At 36.6% G+C, this 25,168-nt stretch overlaps 1 protein-coding gene across 3 annotated transcripts in view; it reads right to left on the minus strand.

Moving 5' to 3' along the window:
* The window catches only part of LOC149487523 (uncharacterized), a 143,662-nt gene that overhangs the window by 5,871 nt on the left and 112,623 nt on the right, over positions 1–25,168 (minus strand). For all 3 annotated transcript variants that reach the window (XM_089696094.1, XM_089696093.1, XM_089696092.1), the window contains one exon: positions 7,500–7,551. In XM_089696094.1, coding sequence (XP_089552220.1) covers positions 7,500–7,551 — 52 coding nt within the window. The remainder of the gene's footprint in view (positions 1–7,499; positions 7,552–25,168) is intronic.

Raw genomic sequence — 25,168 nt, forward strand, 5'->3', positions numbered from 1 at the left:
TCTTTTATTCTACATTCTGATAGAGAAGCCTTGCCAATGTTGATTTTTGTATTGTTAATTATTTTGAAAGCTCTTGCATAAAATATAACTTCATTTTTGTATAAACATAAAACATAAATAAAGAATAACGAAAAGTTACATTATCCACACAATATATATCCATATCTCTACAATCTTGCAAAACATTGAACAGCTATGAGCTAATGGGTTTAAAGTTAAAACGAAAAGGCTTCCATGTATACGTCGAAACATGAGCAATAACCAACCTCGGATATTACATCTGTACGACATCATTGTAAAATGTAAACAACAAACTAAAAAGTATTGTAAATTGTAATCTTTTTACAAGATTATGACACAATATAAGTGATTTAAATCGAGCTTCATTCGCGCTTCACTGCAGGTGCGAGTTACTCTAGAGGCTTCTACACAAATCGGATGAAAATTTTAAACTGCTCCGTAATTCCTTCATGCTCTTTTATGTTTTTAAGTATAAGAGAATTTAAAATCTATTGTTCTTATAACAATGCACATTGAATATTCGATATAACAACTTTATTTGGGTGGTAAAATAATCCAGTTTTAGAATATTATGTAGATATTAGATGGTCAAATCCCTGCTTCTAAAATGTGATTCATACGCTGTCTAAACTTCTGTATAATTACCAAGCGGTGTCGCATTGCAGCGAGCATACAATGTAACCGAATATCAACAGCTACTACTAAGCTTCTATTGCCTGCTAAATACCTTCCTTCTTCCTCCAAAACATCGAGGTGCGGGCATCCTACGTATTGATGCAGTATCGATTACACCAAGGCTACAGCTACGCGCACGCGGCACGAGCGACCTCTCCTATCGCTTATCCCATTGCATTATTGCAATTATCGTAAATCTGGCGAGCACGTGTCTCCACTCCAGTGGCACATTGGGGCCAGCTTTCCTTCCGTGTCTATTCTTAGACGGGTCACGCTCGACTCATGCAAAACACGTACACAATGAACATATTAGCATAACGCGCCGTTTGATGTAAATAAAAATTTCTACACGCATCAACTTCGGCCGTAACTATTCTCATAATATAGAGGAAGTCACCGTGTGACGGATTAACATATTGACTTATGAAAACGATGATTCGAATCGATAATGTGTTTATAAATAATTTCAAGGCGATGGAACGTAGCAAGCAAGTAACAGGTGGCTAGGGGAGCTAAAATTAAAAGCGATTTTCAATAACACGTAAACAGCGTTTACTTGTTATTATTGGAAAGAGTTGAACCACATATTTTTTTAGGATCAAAATACAAATCCATTGGAAGCGGAGTGAAAATTAAAAGCTTGTTCCACGTCAAGAGAACAAAGGCAATAAAACGACGAGTGGTTCAGTTAAAACAAACACGACACTACAAAGTGCGGATTTAATGATCAAAGGAAAAAATAAAACGGTCCGTTTGGTGCGAGGTGCCGGTATTCGGGTCAGTAGTGTGATGCGAGCTGAGGGAGCTGCGGCCGCTAAACTAATTGAGAAAATCCCGCGTAAACATAACATCTGTGATGTAACCGCCGGTTCCAATGCGGAGATCTTACAAAATACATATACACAACTGTATTTTATGTTACGTCCTCGTTTTTCCAGTGCCTAGTAATAAAATGTTGAAATTAAATAATAGATAATATGTAAATTGCGGTATATTTAGAATAAAATTGTTTAAAGGATAAGATATCCTTCTTTTACGATCAAAACACTTCTGAGTAAGTGTATAAACTCCTAAATTACCTTACATCGAGAATTTATAACTCTATTTTTGAAATCGTATGTAAATTTCATACATTTCGTATCACGATCGAAATGTGTGTCAAGTGTTCTAAAAATAAATTAAATAGTGTAGTGTTCCACATGCAAGATTAGTTTTATCGTGCGAGGTTTATGTTTTTCGATAGTTTCTATCAAAAATCTATTGTTACCAAAGCGTGATAATGCTATATTGTGGAAAAGTACGAAGATAAAATCAATTATTAGGGCCATAGGCTGATTAAGAGCAGCGTGGAACATAAATAAATACAACGTGCTCCTGCAATAACATTCAAGATTGGTGACGACAATGATAGGAGGATTACTGGGGGATTATATTCAAGAAATTATCTCTATAATCTTTTTCCTGTTTTACAATATTATTTTCTGCAGATTAATAGTCTTATTTTACTTGTAAAGGTAGTTAGTAGTTCTTCTCAGAAAATTACTTATTTCTCTTAAAATATTCGAAGATTAAGTTTCCAAAAAGCTCACTACGGTCACTAATGCCACGACGCGGACGGTTACATAAAAAACGAGACAGATAAATCTGCATACCCTACTTGAATGTCGAGCAAAAAAGCGGTGCAATAAAAAGCACATAGGTCACATGCAATTGTGCAAGAGTACACACGAGTTGGCCGAATGGAGATCGAGTGATGGAAACGCTGTACTATGGTGGGCATTAGGGCTGGATTGGGGTCAATCGTTTGAGGCCATCTGCCATTGCTAATTATAGACGGTACCCGTCCAGTCCGTGCGCACATCTATGGACTTTAATTGATACCACGAACGCACCGTGTGCCCGGATGGAAATTGAACAGACTTTCCGTCGCTATGATACCGGATTTTAAAAGTGCTGGTGTTAGATTTCAGGCAGTGAAAAGCTATATGGTATTGTCCTGTTAAAATGTCAAGAGTTAATGAAGCTGTCACGAAAAGAACTCAAGTTACACTTCCGTGTTGTCAATGGGCTGGTAGATGAGGTAAACGTTAAGTGGTAAAAGGGACTATTATTTATCATACAGTTATTTAACTTTACGCGTCGGATCGATACAGGATATTGCGATCCGAGTGTCCATTTTGCAACGTAATGTTATGCCAATGTATGCGTGCTTTATAAGTATAAATAACTATTTAGTAACAGCTTTTTATTGCGGCCACTCGTACTTTATGCGTTATGTCGCTTTAAAATGGTAAAGGCTACATAAGGTTTAAAATTATTTTATTAACCATACAAGTCACAAAATTTCAATAAAACATAAATATGAAAAAAGTGCGCAATTATTCTGCCATATAAAGTTGAAATTATACGTGATTTGATTTTAGCGATAATATATTAGGCAACACTTTTTACAGTATTCGTATTGAGGTAAACAAATAAATAAAAATAAAATTCAGAAGAATAAAATGAAATTCTGCTCTTGTCTCACAATGTACAGCTACCTATTAAAATATAAACACGAACATATTTATCAATCACTAACTATAATAAAAAATGAACTAGTTTCTAATTCGAATGTGGGAATCCGTGAATTATTTTTGAATTTAAATAAAATCTTGTATAACATGTTTTTTATTAAGAAAACTTTGGTATAAAGACGTAATAAACACACGCGGTAAAAACAACTTTCCTGGACCCATACATGGTCATTTACATAGCGGATTGAATTTTTAACAGCGAAGTTAGATTTTCTCCGCATATAAAATTCTAGAAATTATATAATTCTAAGTGTAAATATCTGTATACATTGCTTACAAAGATTTATTAGAATTGACCTTTAATATTTTTACACCTCTTGTTCTCTATTTAACAGATCTATCTTCTTATTATCAAACTACTAATACATAATACGTAGAGACTGAAATCTAAACATATTTCTCAAGACGTATTAAGTTGAAGGCTTTTTTGCATCATCACAAAAAACAACCACCGCGCCGCACCGGTCCAGAAGGCTTTGAACTCAATACGAAACAAGTATCTATCTAAATTATAATAATTTATATAACTCATACATGGTATCACACGAATTACACAGTACACTATCCTCGCGCGAAGTCTATTTATTTATACTTGACAAGTGCATATAAAAAACTAGTTACGAAACGGCACAATTACGAAATGACATCAACCTAGTTACAGTATATTTGAAACGGTTACTCGTATGTTAACTTTCGATGGCGTAAAATGGAAAAACCGTAGACAAAAAGTTTCATTCCCAACTGAAGCAATGCTAATTCAAAAAAACCTTTCGATTGTTAAATCATTATTTAAACAACAATAAACAATTTGAATTTAACAGAAAACTTACTTCAAGCGAGTGGTTAGCGTCAATATAATTTTATAATTTAATCGGTCGCATAAAAGGGCATTCGAGACTTGTTTGAAACAAGGTACAAGTTGTTCTTGTGTTTATTTAAAGTATTAAATGGCTATTTTTAATCAGCCGGTAGGCACAGGAGCGGAGCTTGGTGAGGCTGCCACAATTTTTTACCATTCGACACATATTAAGATAGTGGGTACTAAATATATTAGAATATTGATTTGGCAAGTGTCCCCATTAAAAAGAGAAGCAGGACCACTTCGGCAACGCATCAAGCATTAGAGAGACAATGTACTACACTGTACACAGCTGGCCGACGTTTCTCAGAAGCGGTAAGGAGCGCAGACGGAACTGAGCAGTCGCACGGCCGACTGACACCCGCATCGCACCTGTCATGTATTGCACGTAGGGCTGCCAACGCGGCGAAATTGGAATACGATTAATAATAGCTCTACAATTTACCTTTCACTTTATTACCCCTAATTATGAATATAAAATAACCTTTTATTTTGACATTCTAATATAAATAAATAGACGTGCCTTAACATCATCTGAGAAGGTTTACAAACCAGCAATTCATTATCACACGTGCGCAGACTGCGCATATCTCAGAGCATTTACTTAACTTTGTTCGACAACCCTATTAGCAATGTGCTCTGTGCGTATGTGCAACTAGCGTTTGGAGCATGATGGATGATGATTGAGATTCTTGTTGTGATAAGATAATTGCGTGCACCGTTTTTACTGGCTCGCTCGCGGTCGGCGCGGTTAAATAATATGAATATTGCGATTTGCGATGCGTTAACGTGAAACTGTTATTCGGTTGTGGGATTTGATTTAAATTAACTTTAATTGTAACACAATGTAAAACAATTGCATATAAGAAATACATATTATTAAATTCTTCACTCTTGTGAAGCTTGTGTTCTAAGATTTACGGGATATGCATTCATAATTTTAAAGTTCCTAAAGTTCTGGCAATATTTTACCGATAAACGATAAGACACAATCAATGCAAGGTTATCAATTTCATTTTTGGCCTTACATTTCTTTAACCTTTATATCTAAGACCTTGTTTGTATCTAGAAATTATATCATACTTCCCGAATAATAGAAATTACATCACATCGTATCACAAATGATAAATTTAAGTACAGTTATCATTAAAATCAGATAGTTAAGTTGTAAACGGAACGCGGTAAATAAACAGAGATAGAATCTGTTGAAACCACATCTTTAACAGTAGATAGTGTTATCAGAGTATCATCAAAGCATGGAATGATTGCGTAAATTTTTATACCGGGACTCCATGTAACTCGGGTAATTAACATAATTATGATACATAAGTCGCCGATAGAACCTGGTAATAAATCGTTTAATTTACAAACCACGTTGCATTAGATATGGTTGATCTTTAATTCGGTCGGTTATTGTTTTCTCAACAGACACTTATTATGTTATCATAACAATAAAGTTAATATTCTAAAGAAACAATTGCTAGAACTAACTAGATATTAATCAATTTGTGCAGTGTGAAAAATAAATTGTAATTAATTTCGCAACTAAACACGAGGGAGCCGCTGCACAATAAATCAAAAGCATATAAGTGTTTTATATAACGCGTTATATAAGCAGCCGATGTCATTTGCATAAATATAGTCCATGCGCATTGCAACGACCTTAGTTATGGTATTGCACATATATAAATAGCATAATGAGTGGATTACGGCGAAAGAAGCGAAGCGTCTAATACCTCTACAACCAAATTGGCTTAGCACTTTCTCCAGTGTATCGAATAGTGCCTTCGATTCTTTGAATTCAATCTAAATTTGTTTTCCACTTTCCAATGATGCTTGGCAATTTTTGAGAGATAGACGAAATAACTAGTCACTAAAAAAATACTTGCAAATCGATACAGAAAAAATGGCATATGTCCAAATGAGTAGATTTTTGTATGGAGTGATCAAAGAATTCTAACATATTTTACTAGAAATTATCAAACAAAGTGCAAATAATGCTTCTAGTTTACATTGCGTTTTATTGCACTAGTCAATATCGAGAACAATACTCGTACAAAGCCTAGTGTGTCTAGAAAATTCTATATCAAATAGATAACGCTAATTAAATACGACTACTATTTCTCTGATGTAGGTAAAGGCTACGGTAAAGGACAATTTATGTTCATTAATTATTTGTATTGACAGAATACATGCATTCTATATTCGGTATCTGGTTACCACGATGTCTCAAAGCAGTATTAATTCCAGGGTGGAAAAAAGACAGCTGTATATAGGTCGTCTAGCGCCATCACTTTCCCACTTATAAGACATCATGGTATCCCCTGGAGTTTAATCCTACTGGGAAATATAAGCCTAAGCCCAAATGCCTATTATATCTCTCGAGGAAGCAGGAAAAATATTAAAACCAACCAGTTATCATATAATCCTTCAAATCCACAACATATTTGCGCAGATTAATTCACTCAAGTTTACCTATAAACATGGAGATAAAAATCATAATTATGAAGGCTGTATCTTTATAGTGCAGCCGTGGAAAGATAACAATCATAACATAACCATTCGTTCGCGACGGCGTGGGGAAAGCGTTGCGATGTACTTACGCAAATGTTTAATCAAGAGATTAATGAAAAGGTCAAAGCAGAGATTAGACTTGCGTTCACACCTGTACGAGGCATTTCGTATGCAATAAACTGACGCTTTCATTGCCATGTTTGTCTGTGCTTTTGTTAGGTTAAACTATGTCACGTAGTAACGAGGTAAGTACATTGTAGTTTAAAATTTCTCTAAATATTTTTAATATTCTTGAGTATCAACTGATCGCTTTAATGCGTAGAATGTATCAAACGATTTGATTGCATAAGCGTAACTTATTTACATGAATACGCTCATCATACAGATAATGTCTAGATAATTTGGAAAACTGTTTTGCTTTACTTATCTGGAACTCTCTAGAAGCGAACATAATGAAGACTCATCAGATCATCATAGTTACGATTGCACTTATCTTTAATTTAACTCTATTGAGACGAAAGAAACCATAAAACCGGTATAATTGGACATCAAAAGTATAGGAAATCGGCATTCCCGAGTCTCGTTTAACTCGCCGTGGACTCGATGTCTGTATTTGTAGATAAGGTTAACTTTTACCCATGTTAATGTACTACAGGTTCATTTCCCGTCTCGCCTAGATCTTTCGCGAACAGTGATGCTTTTCGAAAACCTTTCTAGACTAAGAATCGCTCTAATCAGGGTGTAACTGTGACTTGTGTACTATACCCATACGCAGTTGAAATCTCTAAGTGTATTGCTTATTTCTTTAAAGGAAAATTAATCTTATTCTAAATAATATAATGAAAATAGCTTACCATAGCTTGCTCGATCTTGTTGTCGATCGCCACGGCGCTTGTGCCAGATGCGCTGTAACAAAAATATTGCACAATTAGAAACTTATCAAATAGAGATTTAATAATGTGGTTTTATTTTTTAAAGAATAGATATCTAATATTATATAATCTAAAATGAAGAAATCCACTTAATGCATTTCTTAATCAAGAAAAGAATGCAATAAAATTGAAAATTTAATAGAAGAATCATTCAAAAGCCCAACATTTATAAATCGAGTTATCGTAAGCGAGGAATGCGTGAATAAAATTCTTATCGGTCGTTTTCGAGTTAAAATACTTCAAAACAAAGGTACCGTGATTAATTTGTTAAATATTCATTCCTTTCATTAAATTGTAATTCGTATTCAAGAAGTGTGCAACCGAATCGTTTTAAAATACTAGGTCATTATGGATTCAGCTGTGCTATGTTCATTGCTAAAAATAGGAATATGTATTATATTATTAGAAACCATTTTTAACAAAACAAGTTTGACATAATGTATTCAGCTTGAAACATACAAGGTGTAAAGAGAAGCAAATTAACATAAATTTATAATAAACATAATGCTATTTATAAATAGGAACAACGACGGTCAATTCCACATTACTGCATTAGAAATTCCACGAATCGCAAGCTTATCAACTGGGCCCATAAAGATACTAAGTTATTATTCAAATCCGTTTCATATCTCGAAGTTAATCGGCAAAACATCCGCTATTACCGCACGAGAAGACAAGGACTTCCGATCATAGACTACTAGGAAAATATACCGTTGTACTGTAAACTCAGTACGCATGTGTGAAAACAAGGCAAGTATATCCGGATGATTACACTAACATAGATCATAGTGGGTAAATATATAAGTGGGGCTCTACCAAATGCCGGCCATTATTTGAACAAACGTGTAACTACCCTACGGCCAAACAATACACTTGTTTATTGTTAAGAAAACTTATAAACCTAATCAACCTAATAGTTTTGAAACATTTTACTATAAATTATGAAGGTAGATTAGAATTAAGAATTGTGTCATTTGGAGACTTATTAGAATTTTCATTTTAACAAGTTGGCGTTCTAGTGTTATCTGTTGAAGAAAACTTAAAATATTGACCACAGTCAAATAATATGGCTATATTAACATTCAATTGACAATAGTCTGATAAATTTGCTAAAAGAAATCGTCGTGCAAACTGAAATCCACGTGGGTGGAGTCGGACACATATTTATTTTCAATATTAGTCAATTTTGGATGTACAGGTTTTACAAATTAGGTATTATAATGAATGGTGATGTAATGCGTCTTACAATGAATATTCGGTAAGGTGTAGTGACTCGCCCAACTGTCCACTTGCTCATTAAGCAAATGATTAAAATTTACACAAAATGAAAACTTTCCCTCGTGTTTACGTTTTTGTCAAACATAGGTATGCAACGCATGAACGGTTTCTAAAACATTTGAGAGACAAGTTCCTGTACAACGGTGAAGCTGGCTTTATGATCTAATGCTCTTGTAATTCAGTAGCCAATGTGGCACAATATGAGTAGGTACGTACTTGACTTTCTCCGGCCAGATCCGTGCCGTCGTGCCGGCAACGAGGTGAGCAGCAACGCCAAAGTTGACGAGCATTGAAGCGTTGAGAACGACCGCGGCCCCGTATCGATTTCAACCAGTTCATTACTGTCAGAATGGTATTGAATAACCTTCGACAATTTCACGACCACCGACTGAATCGACACACACGGCGGAAATCAGCGTCTACCGCTCGACGTTTTATTATTGTGGGATACAATAAAAAATTGACGATTAATTGGCATATCAATTTAGAAAGCAACGCGATGACAGACAAATAAAACTGGCTTTCTCTCAATGGATATCAACAAAACAAGTTTCGGCACTTTTCAGATTGCGCAAGGATAGTGTTGACAAAATTACAGATAGTAGGTAACGAGACGAATAAAAAAGTGATACTGAAGGCGGAATTGGAGATACGGAGAAAGTATTAAACAAAGACGTAGACAGATCATAGCGTAGCGTTATAAACAATATTATAAAATAAATTTCCTAATGTAAGAAATCTAACAACAGCACATAAAATTTCCAGTCTTGTGAAATTGTATATCACAAAACGTTGACAGACGTGACTTTAATGAACAATTTGCGAGCAACATGAGTGTTGCCAAATAAACTAATAGAAGACGGGTTCATCAGTGTCAGTTAACTAAATGGAACTGGCAACAAAAACATTTCAAAACACACCGTCAAGAATAGAAATATTATTTTAATGAAATGTGTGTAATATTCACTAAATTTATAAGTAATGAAGACATAGAATCTAAACAATCTGACAATTTCATATCAGACCTTATGAAAGGAATTGCCAACGTAGTAGTGTATGTGTATGTGAAAAAGTATAAAGACGACGATGCTTACTAGACAAAGGGATCTGTAGTTACGCACGTGTTTGCTTTGATAATGGCTTCAAGGCATTTTAAATAGAACACTGACAAAGAGATGTGACGCTCAACTAAAAAAGAGGAGATTACAACTGAAGCTTACTGATGGGTAGAATTAAAAACTGACATTTATTGCTTCGAGGTAGTGCTGCGTATTATAGTTCTCAACCAAAATATCTTTTATCGAATGGACTCCTGGAGATATAAGAGATTAAATTATAAAACGTACTTGAAACGTAAAAATCTTAGCATTTAAATACTCTCGCTCGATCTCGCAATGTGTTTCATGCTTAAAGTCAATGCGAGCGGAATGAAAAATGAGGGCGTTAAATTATTTATTGAGATGTTTACCACGCTCTTAGCGGTTCGCATGAGCATTGGAGAGCTCAGTCAATATAATTGCACCTAATTGAATAAAATATGCAGACAGATATAAATAGGATGCGCGTTTCCAAAACAAAAGTATTTAAAATAGCCAACAGTGCGGTGGTGAATCAGAATGCGACGTTTTTAAAGAAAAACGAGTCATGTAACAAAGGTCAGGAATAATACAAACCTGAGCTCATGAAAATTCAATACACCGAATGAGTCACACGATTTAATTGTTATTTTGTAACCTAAAAGCCGATATTCAAAAATAATGCGCAACACACATAACGAGCGTGATAGATGTGTTTAGAAACATTTATACCTGACCCAGCATTAATGCGCCGATCTCTTTTAATAAACATTGGGCAGAATGAAATAACCATATATCAGGAGGAGTGCAATGACATATTATGAAGATGCTTGTTGAGCGTAAACAGGTATTTGTGTCAACGGCATATTAATTGCCCATCACAGCGAAGATTTCGCAGTTGTTGCAAATTTTTACGTGCGCACAATGGATCGTACAAAGGCAGCGTGTGATCAACATGGTAACAGATTAGCATTATCGCGGTATAGTGGTGCATTGCAGTGGCACATTGTTATCGTCGGTTGCGCGGTGTGGAGCCAAGGTCGATGAAGGGAAATCGTCGGGTGTAGCCGATGTCGACATGCCCGATGTTCCTCACGACCGTTACATCTCGCTGCTGCGTTTCACAACACTCACTCGTGTCGATCATTACTTAATTAAGTGAGGAAACAGACTGGCAATGAATATAAGGAATTCATCTCTAGTGTTTTACGTTTCGTCTGCCATATTGTTATAGGCATTGTCAATGTTTTAGCAACCGACACAAAATGTAATCGAGCGAAATGAGATTATGAAATAATATTTTACAACAAAGGGCGAGATTGGGCCACCAAGGGACCAGTTGAGAATTTGTCACGCAAATCCGTCACGCAATGGTGCCTTTCCTTATTTTCACAAATCACGAATTTCCTTTATGAATGACTTCATTTAGAACGTTCAAATAAGTGTCTAGTGAATAAGTTATTTTATGAAGAAAACACATATAAAGCAAAAACATAAATCACACATAAAGGCCATTATCGCATGAGAAATAATTATTTTCAACAAAGACAAAAATAATTATCCGAAGTAATGCAACATTCAAGGTTAACGACGAGACAGAGTGATGTATTCTATAACGTTTCATAAATTTACTATGAACTTGAGTGCACTAATCGATACAGCAGCAGATCATAGAGTTTAGGTTCAATAGGCGGCGCTGACGTCAGCCAATCGTAACTTCTCGTCTCGCTGCAGCCGGCTACTTCACTAGAACCTTCACCGACTTACCTCTTCAGCCGCGGATGGCTTGAGATCTCAAAGTTCTCCTTAAGATGGCCGTAAAAACCCGCAATGCGCCACGTCGTCGGACGGGAAGGTAAAATGTACTCACACAGGGTAGAAGTAGTCGATGTACTTGACGACGACTTCTCTGAGCAGATCCTGTTTGTTCATGATTGACGAGTAGCTCGTACTTATTAGTTTGGTTTGCATGGCTTCGTCTTGTAATATTTGTAGCTTGTGGGACGAGTGCGTCCCACCTTTGGGTTGTAACGGAGCCGTTTTTGTGAATTGTAGTGAGCGTTGTGCGTGTTGAGGTAGAGCTGTGTTTGTAGCGGTTACGTCAATACGCGAGCGACCGGATCGACGCGTTGCGGCGAACTGGCCAGGGCCTGTCTCGGGGGCGGTCGGGGAGGGGAGCCGGCCGCCGAGCGGCGCGCGCACGGCTCTACCTACTACGGGGCTACGATGGCGCCTCCGGACATCTAGTCGATGCTTTCGGCCACGGTAGCCCAATCCTTTACGAGGATCAAAATTTCGCAGTAACTTTTATTTGAAATGTTTGCATGATACCATCGTGTAGTTCAAGGTTAACCAGATGAAGCCGGTTTTTGTAAGGCACACGGCAGCATTACACACAAATAAAATTAGAGAACAGGTGCCCAGAACCGGTATATTGAGAAGATAATGAATGCTCTCAGTAAATGTTTGAAAACAAATACGCTCGTTTAAATTTTATAAAAATAGCTACAACTGGTTAAATCATTTAACCTTTCAATTGTTACACAAATTATGTGCTATGGTTTATGATGACAATAGTGTAAACAAAGCATTAAGTTTATTAGAGGCGAGATGACAAGACAGCGCCATTAAAACCACGAGGCGTCAGTGTCATTAATGTTTCCGCATATTGTCCCTCATGCTTCAAGTTACATTAAAATTGCAGCTTATGAGTATAATGCTCGTTAAATCATTGTTATGATATAAGCTTTGTTAGTGTAACTTTTTATCGTCAATAAAACCAGTAGCTTGTTTGATTTTGCAGTAAGTGGATGATCAACATACTACCTATATTAAGAAAATTAAAAAACGTCATAAACTTGAAATATTCGCTCGTATCCAGACGTATTGATGTAACGACAGACCAAGACAGAAACGTCTGGTAGTTTATTTACAGAGAGCAGACGATACATCCATTTGTTGTACAATCGACGCTACATCAAAATTAGCCCAGCAACCCTAAGTACCTATGCCAGCGGTATCATTGCTCTAATTGAATCGATACTCGAGCTACGCGAAGCCTCTCGTCTTATGCGATTGTCGATTGTAACAATAATAATCGTTTGTGCACGTTAGTGAAGTATGGTTATTTTCGCAACTGACGCAAGTTAGATAATAATTTACGTTGAGCTAATTTAATTTCCGTGGTCATTACACAGGGCTGGCAGCCACCTGAGCAATAATTTATCAATGATACATGATATTGCCATTGTTAATGATGCGGACTAATGAATGATGCTCTAACACGGGACCAGACTTAGCTCTGGAATGGAGCTGGACCGTTTTGTTTTGTTTGCCGCAATTATGGCTTGTTGTTTTCTTTGGTCAATCAAAAGGAATCTCATCTTATACATCTAATTGTTTTAGAGTTAAAGTTATAACCCTTTAAATTATTGTATTGCTAGATGTGGTCGGTTATTCATACCGGATCGGACGTTTTGTGAAAAATGTGTTAAAATATCAAGAGAATACTTGAGGCATAAATAAGAATTATTCAAGAATATGCTTCATCAATTAATCGTTCTACCGCGGATGCTGTACCGTGTACGCTTTATGTAACACTAGCAATGCCCTGCGGTTTCACCCGCATAGATAGCGATATCTTTACAGTGAAAAGTCTACTATAGGTCGGACATGAAAATCACCTTTACCCCGTCCCGCACTACGGCCTTTTTTTTTTGTTTTAGTGGGGAAATCTTTCATAGATACCCACGGCCTCCAGGGGAGGGGCCGTGGGTTATGTCGGATTCCTACCGACCAAAACCTCACTGTGTTCCGTCAAGACGCATATTGGTAGAATTCCTCCGTGACCCCCGCACTACGGCCTGCTCGAACAGTATACCTACTATTTTCTGTAGATTGACACTTTTAAATTCGTTATATCTTTTGAATGGAATATCCAATTCTTTTCATTTAAAAAGTATTTTGCTGGTATTGAAACAGTCTATAATAAAACATCATTTAATGGGATAAGGATTAATATATGTGTATGGATAACATGGTTTGATTACTGTCGGCACTTCTATTTACTTTGAAAACGTAAAAAAGTTGTTGTAGTAACATAACTACTGAAGATGGACATATGGTATCGCGGACTTTCTTGTAGATATTGATCCATTCTATAATACTGTAGAACATTTTTTTGTTCTATCTTTAATAGATTCCGCAGCGCACGCGATGACAGAAGTTTTATTGAGGATTTTTTTACACCTTGGGTTACATTATTGCATTTTTGGTAAGGATCTCTAATTTTTTTGAAAATGCAATATAGCCTATGTTGCTCAGTAAAGATGCAGCTTTCTAATGGTGAAAGAATTTTTGAAATCGGTCCAGTAGTTTTTGCGTGAAAACCATACATACATACATACATACTTACATACATACTTACAAACTTTTCCTCTTTATAATATTAGTATAGATTACCAAGATATATTCCACATAGAACTGGAGGTTCTGTATCGTTTCTACTTCAAGATATTTATCATCCTCAGAGATTCGCAATAAAACTACGTTGTAACCTCCAGTTGAACAACGTTACCAAACTGCACACTACACAGAACAACTGAATCTATAAGTGTGCTATAGTAACAAGTGACCGTAAAATAGTAATTGCAAATTGTAACCAACACTCATGAATATGTATTGCCGTATCAGTAAACGAGATATTCACGTAATACGCATTTTGTATGCGCTACGATACCAACGTGGGTACAGTTTTATCTCATTATGGTTTGATTTGTATGTATAATGCAATCATTTCAAGGACTGCACCCGCGCGGTGGACGCACACAATGTTACACCGAGACGGTGGGAAAAAGTTTTATTACGTCAATTGATATTTATGATAATTTTCAAGCTACGAATTATGAATACAAAAAAGTTCCAAATTGTTAGAAATGTTACGAAGCAAACTCGTGCCATTAATATTTCTTCACTTTTCTGAACTTTGGAGAAATTTCGTGCCGCGTCTGAAAGTATTTCATTATGAGAAATGGGTTCCAGAAATAACTTAGAAACTACGAAATATCCGATAAGCAGTTCTTACAAATAATTGAACTTAAATTATTTTTCTTGGCAATAACCGTTATAACATCAGAACATTAGAACAGAATTAAATCATTCACACGTAGGCAGTGGCGTGCATTCCATAAAGACATAAAGACACTGCCTACCCTACCATTTACCAAACTCTGATCAATATTTAATATGCATAAATGAAATTCACAGCGTCATTAAATTTTATTAATTGCGTCATTATATATTTCAAATATATTTTAGATCCATCTATCGGTATTTTGGTAGCATTATTATCTAATTTCTATAACACCGGCTCGGCTCAAGTCACTATTCATGCGCTGCACTAGCGCCGCCACAGGACCCAGTACGTCACGGGACGGCAAAGACACAAACTATCCGTGTCTAAGTTTTTATATGTGTGCTCTGCGTGTCTACGCATATTTTATATGTGTGCGTGCCTATAAACACGGCACACTGATGTAATAAAACCACGCACACAAACACACAAGGTAGGCAGTGTCTTTTTACGAAGATATACGAATTAAGGTACGAACCGAATTCGGAACTACATCGAAAGTCGAAACTGAAGTTGAATATGCGACCAATTTAAGAAGTGTGATAATGTATACAATTTTGTAGCGGTAAAGACCATCTGCAAATAGTATCATTATTCGTTTGTTTTGTTTTGGAAATAACAAACGTTTACTTTGAGGTTAAATTTGTTTTTTGAGAAAATTAATAATGTTTACTACGACAATTTGCAAGTGAAGTGTTTTGAGAGTAACTAAATAGATTATGTATATCATCAGTGTATTTTGTAAGATAATAAGGCATACCTAATTTAACGAAAAATTCTTATTTTTGTTTTATGAATAAACTTTTATCAAACAGAGAGTGATAGGAAAAAGGCCGATCTATAAATGGATCTATACCGGAATTTGTAATACACAAAGGTAAAGTTAATCATTAATTACATAATATAGAATACTAGTTAGGATATCATACCTAGGTACTTTGACAATTATTTTATAGATAATATGACCTATGTTCGTGATATGTTTTCCATTATTTTGCGGAAATACTATATGTATCTCCAATCAAATATCAGTACTGCAATATGAAATATTAGTTTTTATGACTTATTATCATTGCAATATTTCTGCCTACCCTGTCCAAAAACTCTGTGCACGCCCCTGCACGTAGGTACAACTTTCACAATGCATTTAGTATTCTAAAGAAGTTAATCGAATTGTACGAATGCGGTAAGCTGCTATATATATAAAATGTGAATCGAGGAAATAATATTCAAATTGCGGTAATATATCTAAAGGTTACATACTTGTGCATAACGATGATCTCATGGTATGACCTCACAGCAAAATCTATTTATTAATTGGCGATTAAAGCACTCAGGGTCCGAGAGGTCAGATATTAATGAGTGCAATAAATATTAACATTAATATTTTATTTAGCAAGTTGATATGTCGTTGACAGTGATGCTTTTAACGTAATTTATTTTTTTTACACATTCGTGCTGATTAAATGAATGATTAATAAACAAACATTATGTTTCATTATGTTAAACATGTACGCGCTCTAGAATGATAAATATGTATTTATACGGATAACAAGATTTAATTTTTAATAACAACAACATATGAATATCTACTATCTCTGTCATTACCATGTTTTATTTCGAAATGACAAAATTTGGTGTTTTTGCCATTTAGAGTCTATACTCTACTAGTTAGTACCTATGTACTGCAGAAATAATTAGCTTGGTTTCTTTCATCCCTTTTCCCACGATTTGAATCATGGCTCCAAAACCGATTTATCAACTAACACAAGCAACAATTTCCACCTAAAAAGTAAAGACTGTTCGAGAAATTTTCAACACAGCTCATCATAGTAAAACCAAGCCATGTCATAATTTATTTAATTCAATTGCATAACACATCCCAAGGTCTGCGGTTAAGGGCTTCAGTTACGGCTGATTCACAGCGTGACGTATCTCTACTCTTCCTCATTACATTTACTATGTAAACAATACGCATATTCTTCTCTTTCCTATATGACAATTCCCGATCCCAGTGTACGCATATATACATGTATTGTTTGACCACAAAATTATTATGCGTAGGAGTATTTTTTCATAATTAAGGATACACATCAGGTGTTACGTCATTTTCATACATGAAACACAATCATACAATAAAGGCTTACTTTTGCCTCTTTGGTTTGAGGCAAAAGACACCTTAATAAAGACGACGTAATTTTTGATGAGTAATTGAGATGAGTGTCTAACATTTGGCGGTTTCGATGGCCCATCATCATTGTATGCATCATATAATTATGCAGGAAGTTAAGGTATGAAAAAGCTAGAGTTATGACAAAGCTTACTTATTTGATTATAATGCAAAGTTTTTTTTTTAAGTTTTTAGACATAAAAACTATGCAAGAAACATTGCTTATAATTTCAACTTTTTAAAAGTGGCTAAAATGTAGTGTTCATAATAAATCATATCGGAAAAAGTTAATATTTATTACACATCACGCAATACTAACCTACTGAAAATCCAATACAACAAAATCAATTATATTAATCTTCTTTATGTTATTTGATTTTTTGTAAGTATGTATTAGTAAAAATTGGACATTATTACATATTTCAAATTACAATAAACACCACATAACTATTATACTAGTATGTATCTCTGTATGTATGTATATTGTATATGGCAATAATGACGTGTTTGATTACAGTGCGACTTTTTGCGATGACAAGTAATTGACGGGAATTATGTTATAAATAATTCTAATACCACTTCTTAGAAATATGTACTAACTTACTGCAATTAACTTTTTTGTTCCCAGTTGAGTTCATGGCTTGTGTGATTGAATATATTTGACCAACATTCGCAGAAAAGACGGAAGGTTCTCAATTCGAAAGATTTTTGATGTGAAAACCTCTTTAGCGGCGTTGGGTATAAAATCTTAAACTCGCGTCAGGACACGTGACCTGATCGAAAAAGCGTAAGACGGATGGATATCAAACATGCTCAACGTTAATAATCAAGTTTTCACTTCTGCCGGCACTCCCGGAGTGCAACCCGTCTTTTTTTATCTAAGGAGCAGCTTACATAACTTATTACTATTTTGACAATATCGTCCATAACAAACATCCTAATCTATATAAATACGCAGTTGTTTATCTTGTATTTTAAAATATTTTTCAAGATAGATACTCGTTATCCTTATTTTCGAATTTCAGTGTAATTTTGTGGAAAATTTCATTATGATAGGTGCAGATAAGTTTCGCAATTGTGAAGGTCAACTATAACTATACATTTGATGATTGATGAAATATGCAATATAGACTATTTTATGCAGGAGCAACTATGGAGTTTCTTGCCAGCTCTTCTCCGTAGAAACTGCTTTCCGAATCGGTGGAAAATGGTAAAACTATGTCATGACGATTCAAAAGTGCTTCTAGAAGAAGTCTAATTGAATAAATAAATGTTTAAGTTTCAGATTAATATCAACAAATGGTTTAAATTGTAGCTGAACAGGAATCGTCCCTACAAATGCACGCATGTTATAAGGACCATCGATCAAATCACATTGGTTTAGATGTAAAATTGTCAAGTGAGACGTTCCCGTCTGCATCCTTATTGCTTCAATAGGGCCAAGTTGCACAAATTGGTCCTTCCGCTACAATGCTACGGTAATGATCTAGATTAACATCTCTGTACTCGTTTCAACTACTTTAACATGAATTGAAACAGCACGGCAACAATGGAAAATTTTATAAAATAAAAATTTACCATGTCACATCGATTAGTTTCTTCTTGATTTCCGTAAAAATTAACGTGCATAAACATTAGGAGAATCGTCAGAGTTACGTCAAACGTACATGGAGATTATAACATATGTAGTTAATTGCATTACCTTAATACAATACATCGATATTCATTAAGCGAAGTCCGATTCTCAAGTCGATAGTTCCAAGGTTAGCTGTACCTGATCGCAATCGCTATGCATGACAATATAAACAGAAGCGCAATACTTTATAAGTACATAAGGAACAAAGCAAATTGGAAATCGTTTTCAAAATCAGAGAAACAAAGAGACAATCACGTAGCCAAGTGTGATAACTACGGTAGAGATAAGACATGAAATGATAAGGATGATGAGATTGTTAACCAGCAGTAATAACATTAGTCATTATGTAAAAGTCATCACGGGGTTGGGCTAAATAAATATAATATTACTCACGAGCACCAAGTATTGCGGCGGCCCGAATTCTGCCGGGGTTGAACAGGTGGTTTAGTACTGGAATCTGGTGGCAGATTTAGTTTAAGACCGGCAATCGATTTCCTTCGCTTCGCGGCAAGAGCACGTGACGCGAGGTCCGAATCGTGCAAGTGGTCAGGTGACGAGGCGTGCGAACACGTCTTCATGTGCGCCTGCGCTGTGGCCACCTGGAGCAGCTTGCTGGTCAGGCTGCGTCGGCCCAGGGCCTCGCAAGTCGCGCACCGCGGCTCGTCCATCGGGGCCCTCGTGCGTTCGACCCGGCCACGTTGTATGCACTGAGCGCCTATTGTTTCCAGCGTGGTAGTTTAACTGATGTCATCCGACGAGCGACACGCGCACTGCCGCTCATAAAAATCTAAGACTACACTCGTCTGGGCGAGAAATCGATATTCGGCCGAAATAGGCTTAATGCGATAATGGGGAGGCGATAAGGTTTACACGCGAATAAGTGTATTGACCTATCGTGGTGTACACGGCTTCGCGGCGACCTCGGCAGGCGAGCGCGCTCCGACGTCGCGGCGCAAGCGACTGCGGTCAATCCGAAGAGCACACCCCCTTTGTAATACGAACGTCCGTCAAGATATCAATGATTGTGGTGAATAATGCGTGAACAAGCATCGAATGACTTAGTACGTCATAAAATAACTAGGGCTTGGGTGTCACTCGTACGAACATTCTGGATGCTGTCCAGGTACTTGTTACTGCGATGATTTAATCGAACATCAATCATCTACAAAATTATTTGAATAGTAAAATCCCCATACGATATTTTGAAAATTTATTGCTATAAACGCTATGAGAAGCGTAGAAAATCTGAATAACTTCGCAATAAATTTATTTATGATTAAAAACGCTGCTTACATTGCAGCCATGACTTTCATTTATTACAATTTGATAGCCAGTTCACCCTTCTACAACCTTCACGTTGTTATTTTTTTAGTATGAAATGAATAACAAAAAATAATTCACTTGTTGGTGCTCGACATTGATCTAATTTGAATTTCCTTTTTTGTCGATCCTACAATTAGTAAGATCGCAGTTTAAAAATAAAAGAAGATAACGGTGATAAAAATAACGATGTTGTCACTGGTTATATGTATTATCAAGATTCAAGACAGAAACAATAAATATGATTGCTGTCAATTCAAACGACAATCACGACAACATCGCATGGAAAAATCTCTGAGGTGAAATGCATTAGAAACGTCGCGTAGGAAGCCGTGACCGTCGTATAGAGCTCAAGGGTTGGCCGCCAGGTGCCAAGACCTGTTGCACCTTCCACGTCGATTGACATCGTCAATGTTACGTGCTATTGGCACTCGATGCGCACCGACACGCCCTATTTGTTGCTCACGCGGTAATTATATCAATTTTATTGCTTTTTAAGGTTAAGAAGTACACTTAAAAATTAAAGACTGCAATAATTCATTAAGTTTTTTATCGGGACGGTTACAGTGAGCGCGGTCACGGGCAGACTAATTGTACAATTGCATGACGTTAGAGATATAGATAGCATGATGCTTCAGCTCATAATCGTTTTATGATATCTTATAGGTATGTACCTATAAGATATATACATATGTATGTATATAACCTTAAGTTATGCTATAATGTCATGTATTCGATAAAAATCATGTACCCATATATTTGTTTATCGATACGATAAACTTAATCAGTATCTCTTTAATCGCGGAGCGAAAATATTGACAATATTTATTGTTACATAACTCGCAATAATTTACCTATTTTAATTCGCATGTAATGCTTATCTTGTTTTTTTTAAAGAAATTATTAATCCGAATAAAGTATAAATAAAATTTAAGTCGCGGATAACGATAATGTTGTTATCAAACAATGAATGGAGGTAAGGCGACCTTGAACGAAACAGCAGTGCACGTTGATAAGAATGTAAATTCGCTAAAAATACATACCGATGTAATACTTTTTAAATGTTCTCTTGCAATTATGTAGGTAACGCATAATTTGTATGAAGGTGTTTCGACTTGTTCGAATCGTTCATTTTATTACTCGATGCTATTTAGATATTATAACCCTTACACTATTTCGTTATTTAAGTATCTACTAATTTCACAGTATTACACCCGATTGTAGAGCAAAATTAAAATAACAAAATTAGTCGCATGTACGCAAGCTTTAACGCCTCAAAAGCATTAAGAAGTTGACCTTGACTTGCGCGATGGTTAGCACATATCAATCTCTCGTACATCGAACCACATAATTACTTTAATCGAAGTTGCCTGCAGTGCATTCGTTTTGGGAAAGGCGATAGTTCCGACAGTTGCCTTGAGACACGCGGCCTTAACTCACATCAACGGGGAGCAGGCTACATTTCGAAAGGGACCCACGTTACATTATTTATTATTACTCGAACATGACCATTTTTTGTTTTGCTTATCTCTAATTATGTATTAAAACGTGTCCGCATTTAAAAATGACAATGAAATACACGGAGTAATTGTAGTGTAACAGTATTCTCTCGCTCTGTTAACAAACAATAAAAGAGGATCTATCAATAACAATTTATTCAACCCACATTTAAAAGCGTTGAAGGCCGGTCGTTTTATGAGAAACATACTATTGCGTGGAATTTTTTTCGGATAAAAATATGAACACGCTCGCAACGTACTAGAAGTAATAGTGGTCGAGAGCAAAATGACTGACCTGTCGAGCACGATACTCATGTGTCTGTGCAGGTTCGCTTTGAGGTCGCGCCTGGTGTATTGCATTTGCGGGGGGCTGACCGGCTGGGGTGCGGGAGGCGGACTCCCCGGGGGGGCCCGCTTCCCGATCAGCACCCGCAACTCCGCCATCAAAGTCTGCACCATGCGGAACACGACCTGTCACCGCTGCGTCACGTCAACTTGTGTTTATGTTGCAGGTCTAATCAATCAGCTTGCCAAAAGCCATTGGCTCGGCGCTGCATCGCCGCCTACGTCACGACTCCACGTGATGATTCGTAGCATCGATATCAGTGCGAGCGTCTTCGCATAGCGCGTGCGGCGTGTACACTGTCGTTCCGTGTTCGATGCTGACCTCGTGGCTTTTTATAAGTGTCCGACGAGTGCGCAAGGTGCCGTTTTCGACTGCTTAATTCCCCGATTTATATTTAGACAGGAACGGTGGGCACGCACAAATTTGTTGTGGCTTTTTTGTTACCGTTCAAGGGTCGGTGAATAGTGAAGGGTGAAGGACCCCATCGCGCGTGCTTCTAATTCGTTAATTAGCAATAAACAATGAGAATGTAGGTCAGCTGCAGCGGAACAAAGGCTGCGCGAGGAAATGGGGTCACACGAGTGTTGTTGGGTTTGGTGAGCGAATTGAAACCTAAATGGGGCGCTCTCTTCCGATCACGAATAAGACCAAGGACGTTTCTTATGAAGCGTAATATTTTACGAAACAGATAAACAGATTCCGAAAATAATTTCAGGCATTCAGATTTTATGCGTACAGGTAAAGTACTTAACATTGATTTTAGGATTTTTTTTTCATAAACGATTTAAGATAGGTATATTTTATTTATAAGTTAACAATAATATAATAACTGATGCCATAAATTATTCCTGTTGTTGTCTCCAACTGTTATTCACGAGGAGACGTTGGCGCCATAGTTGTCGTCAAATTATAAATATTCGACTTTGAACATGAATTGTACGACGAACGGTTCAGGGAGAGGTAGAAATAGAACCACCTGACACAACCGGAAGTGCGGCCGGGCGAGCGTACGACCGTGTCTATTATAACCAGAGACGATGAAAAAAGTACATTTTTGAACCTAAAATGCAGCTACACTCGTATTCAAATACGAAAAGTAATCTGCATATAAAAGCATTTCAGAGGGTCCAAACAATACCGAATCATTTAGCGTAAACATTCAAATTGATGTGACCTTTGAAAAATGTAATTAAAATCCCCAAAGTGAGTCACAGTCAAAAGGGGTATTATGCAAGATTATAACTCTGTATTATATTCACAGGTAAGTTATGCAACTATGCTACAATTTGCTCTCATAGATTGACAGGGCCGTTCGACTATTGAGCCGTATTGGCTCGTATTAAACTTTCTCCAATCGAGAGGATTGACAAGATTAGATCAAGATTATCAAAGTGTAATCGACAAGCGTAGAGGCTAATGCTTCCGACGTTAGCACAATGTATGGAGGAAGTATCTGTAATTTCCTGGATCATATAGGAATTACGGATCGTGGCGAATCGTTGAAAGTTATAATCTATAGCGAAGGTCATCGGCAACAGTATTGCTATATGCATTTATATCATTATCAAAGTATGCACTTATAATTTTAAACAAAAACCTCGTTGATGTTAGCGATAATCATTAATGTGGCACGTGATATCTTTTTAATGATATGAGATTGGTGCGCTTCGGATCGTGTATGTATAAAATCTGCATTACAAAAGTAACGTCATCAGCGTGACCTATTTCCAGAGGTCAATTAATTAAAGAAGATACTAACAATCTTTGCAACCGTTCTTTTATTGATACAAATTATACCTTGCTTAACATTGTACTTAACAAAGCGTTTAAAACTGCACCATGTTCAATGATAAACAAATATTGGGTTGAGGACGCGGAGGCTTGACCTAGTTGGCTCGATTGCGTTTTATTGGTAGCCAAGATTGGTAACACTTACAGGTGGTGCTTCAAATGGTCCTCCAGGGTACCTGGCGCTGATTTTCAGTAATTAAAGCACTTTCTCTCACTTTCGATCGGCGGGAAAGCGTGTATACGTTCACATTGAACGGCGGTCGTGTACACACTGAGTGTGCGCGTCGGGCGTCCCTGTTCCCGATCGTGAATGGGGCGGTCGCGAAGGGTGGCGCCGTGGCTGGTGCCTTGTGGCTACGCGTCAATCAATATGCGAGATCAGAAGACAGGCTAATCGACAAGTTGTTGCTACGTGCGTGACTGTCATCAATATTCATGGCGATGTGGAGAAGGGTCAATATTCGCCTAGTTTTAGGTTACCGTTTATCAACGAAGTATCAACTTAAACTATCAACGTAATGATCAATTTTTATATGATTATTAATTAATTGTTGTTATCAATAATATCAATCAAAGCAGATCAGTATTATGGAGTGGATTACGTTAGACGATGTAACAATACACAAGGAAAATTATAGAGTAACTAAACTATAGTGCTGTAACTGTGTAGTTGTTGTCACTGTAATTAAAATATTTAAATAAATGAATGAATGACTATAGTTTATAGTTTTAGTATTTAAATACTCCATTGTAACGTCCTGTACTATTTATTCAACCGTTGTTACCCTAGCATTTTAATCGTTCTGTTTTTCTAATTAAACTAAATACAGGTGTGCCTCACTACGCTACACGCTACTAGAAAACATGTGCTATATAAAGCTTGAAAATTCAAGGTTGATGATCATTCCCACTGGGAACTTTGGTGCAAATCCGTGACCATTGCTAGAGGCTTTATTGCCAAACTGCCTCAAACTGTAAACAAAAGCTTCGAGACGTCATGTAGCGTGCAGAACCGCAGACAGTGGGGTTAATCAAAGTGAGTCCCGATCACGTCTACAGCGCCTTGGCGGTCCCCCAGCAGCTTTCGACAAAGTAAACATGCTTATACAGTGATTGATCACGACGTTTTACGGCCGATATACTTGTGTACGGTGGAGTAGTAGCACATTAAGAGATGATCGCTCAAGGAGACGGCTCGTGATTGATTGAACACATTTTTGTAATAGGTGTATAGTTCAGGAAAGCTCTACTTTCGAGAATCGGGTTAGAGCGTTGCGTTGTTGTAGTTTCCGCGAACCAAGAATAGAAAAACCTATATTGGTATTATGTATGTGAGTTTTAAAG

Source organism: Colias philodice, chromosome 6, assembly GCF_061535455.1.
Source record: "Colias philodice isolate Cphi_HAF_F1 chromosome 6, ilColPhil1 Martin Lab GWU primary, whole genome shotgun sequence".
NCBI lineage: Eukaryota > Metazoa > Arthropoda > Insecta > Lepidoptera > Pieridae > Colias > Colias philodice.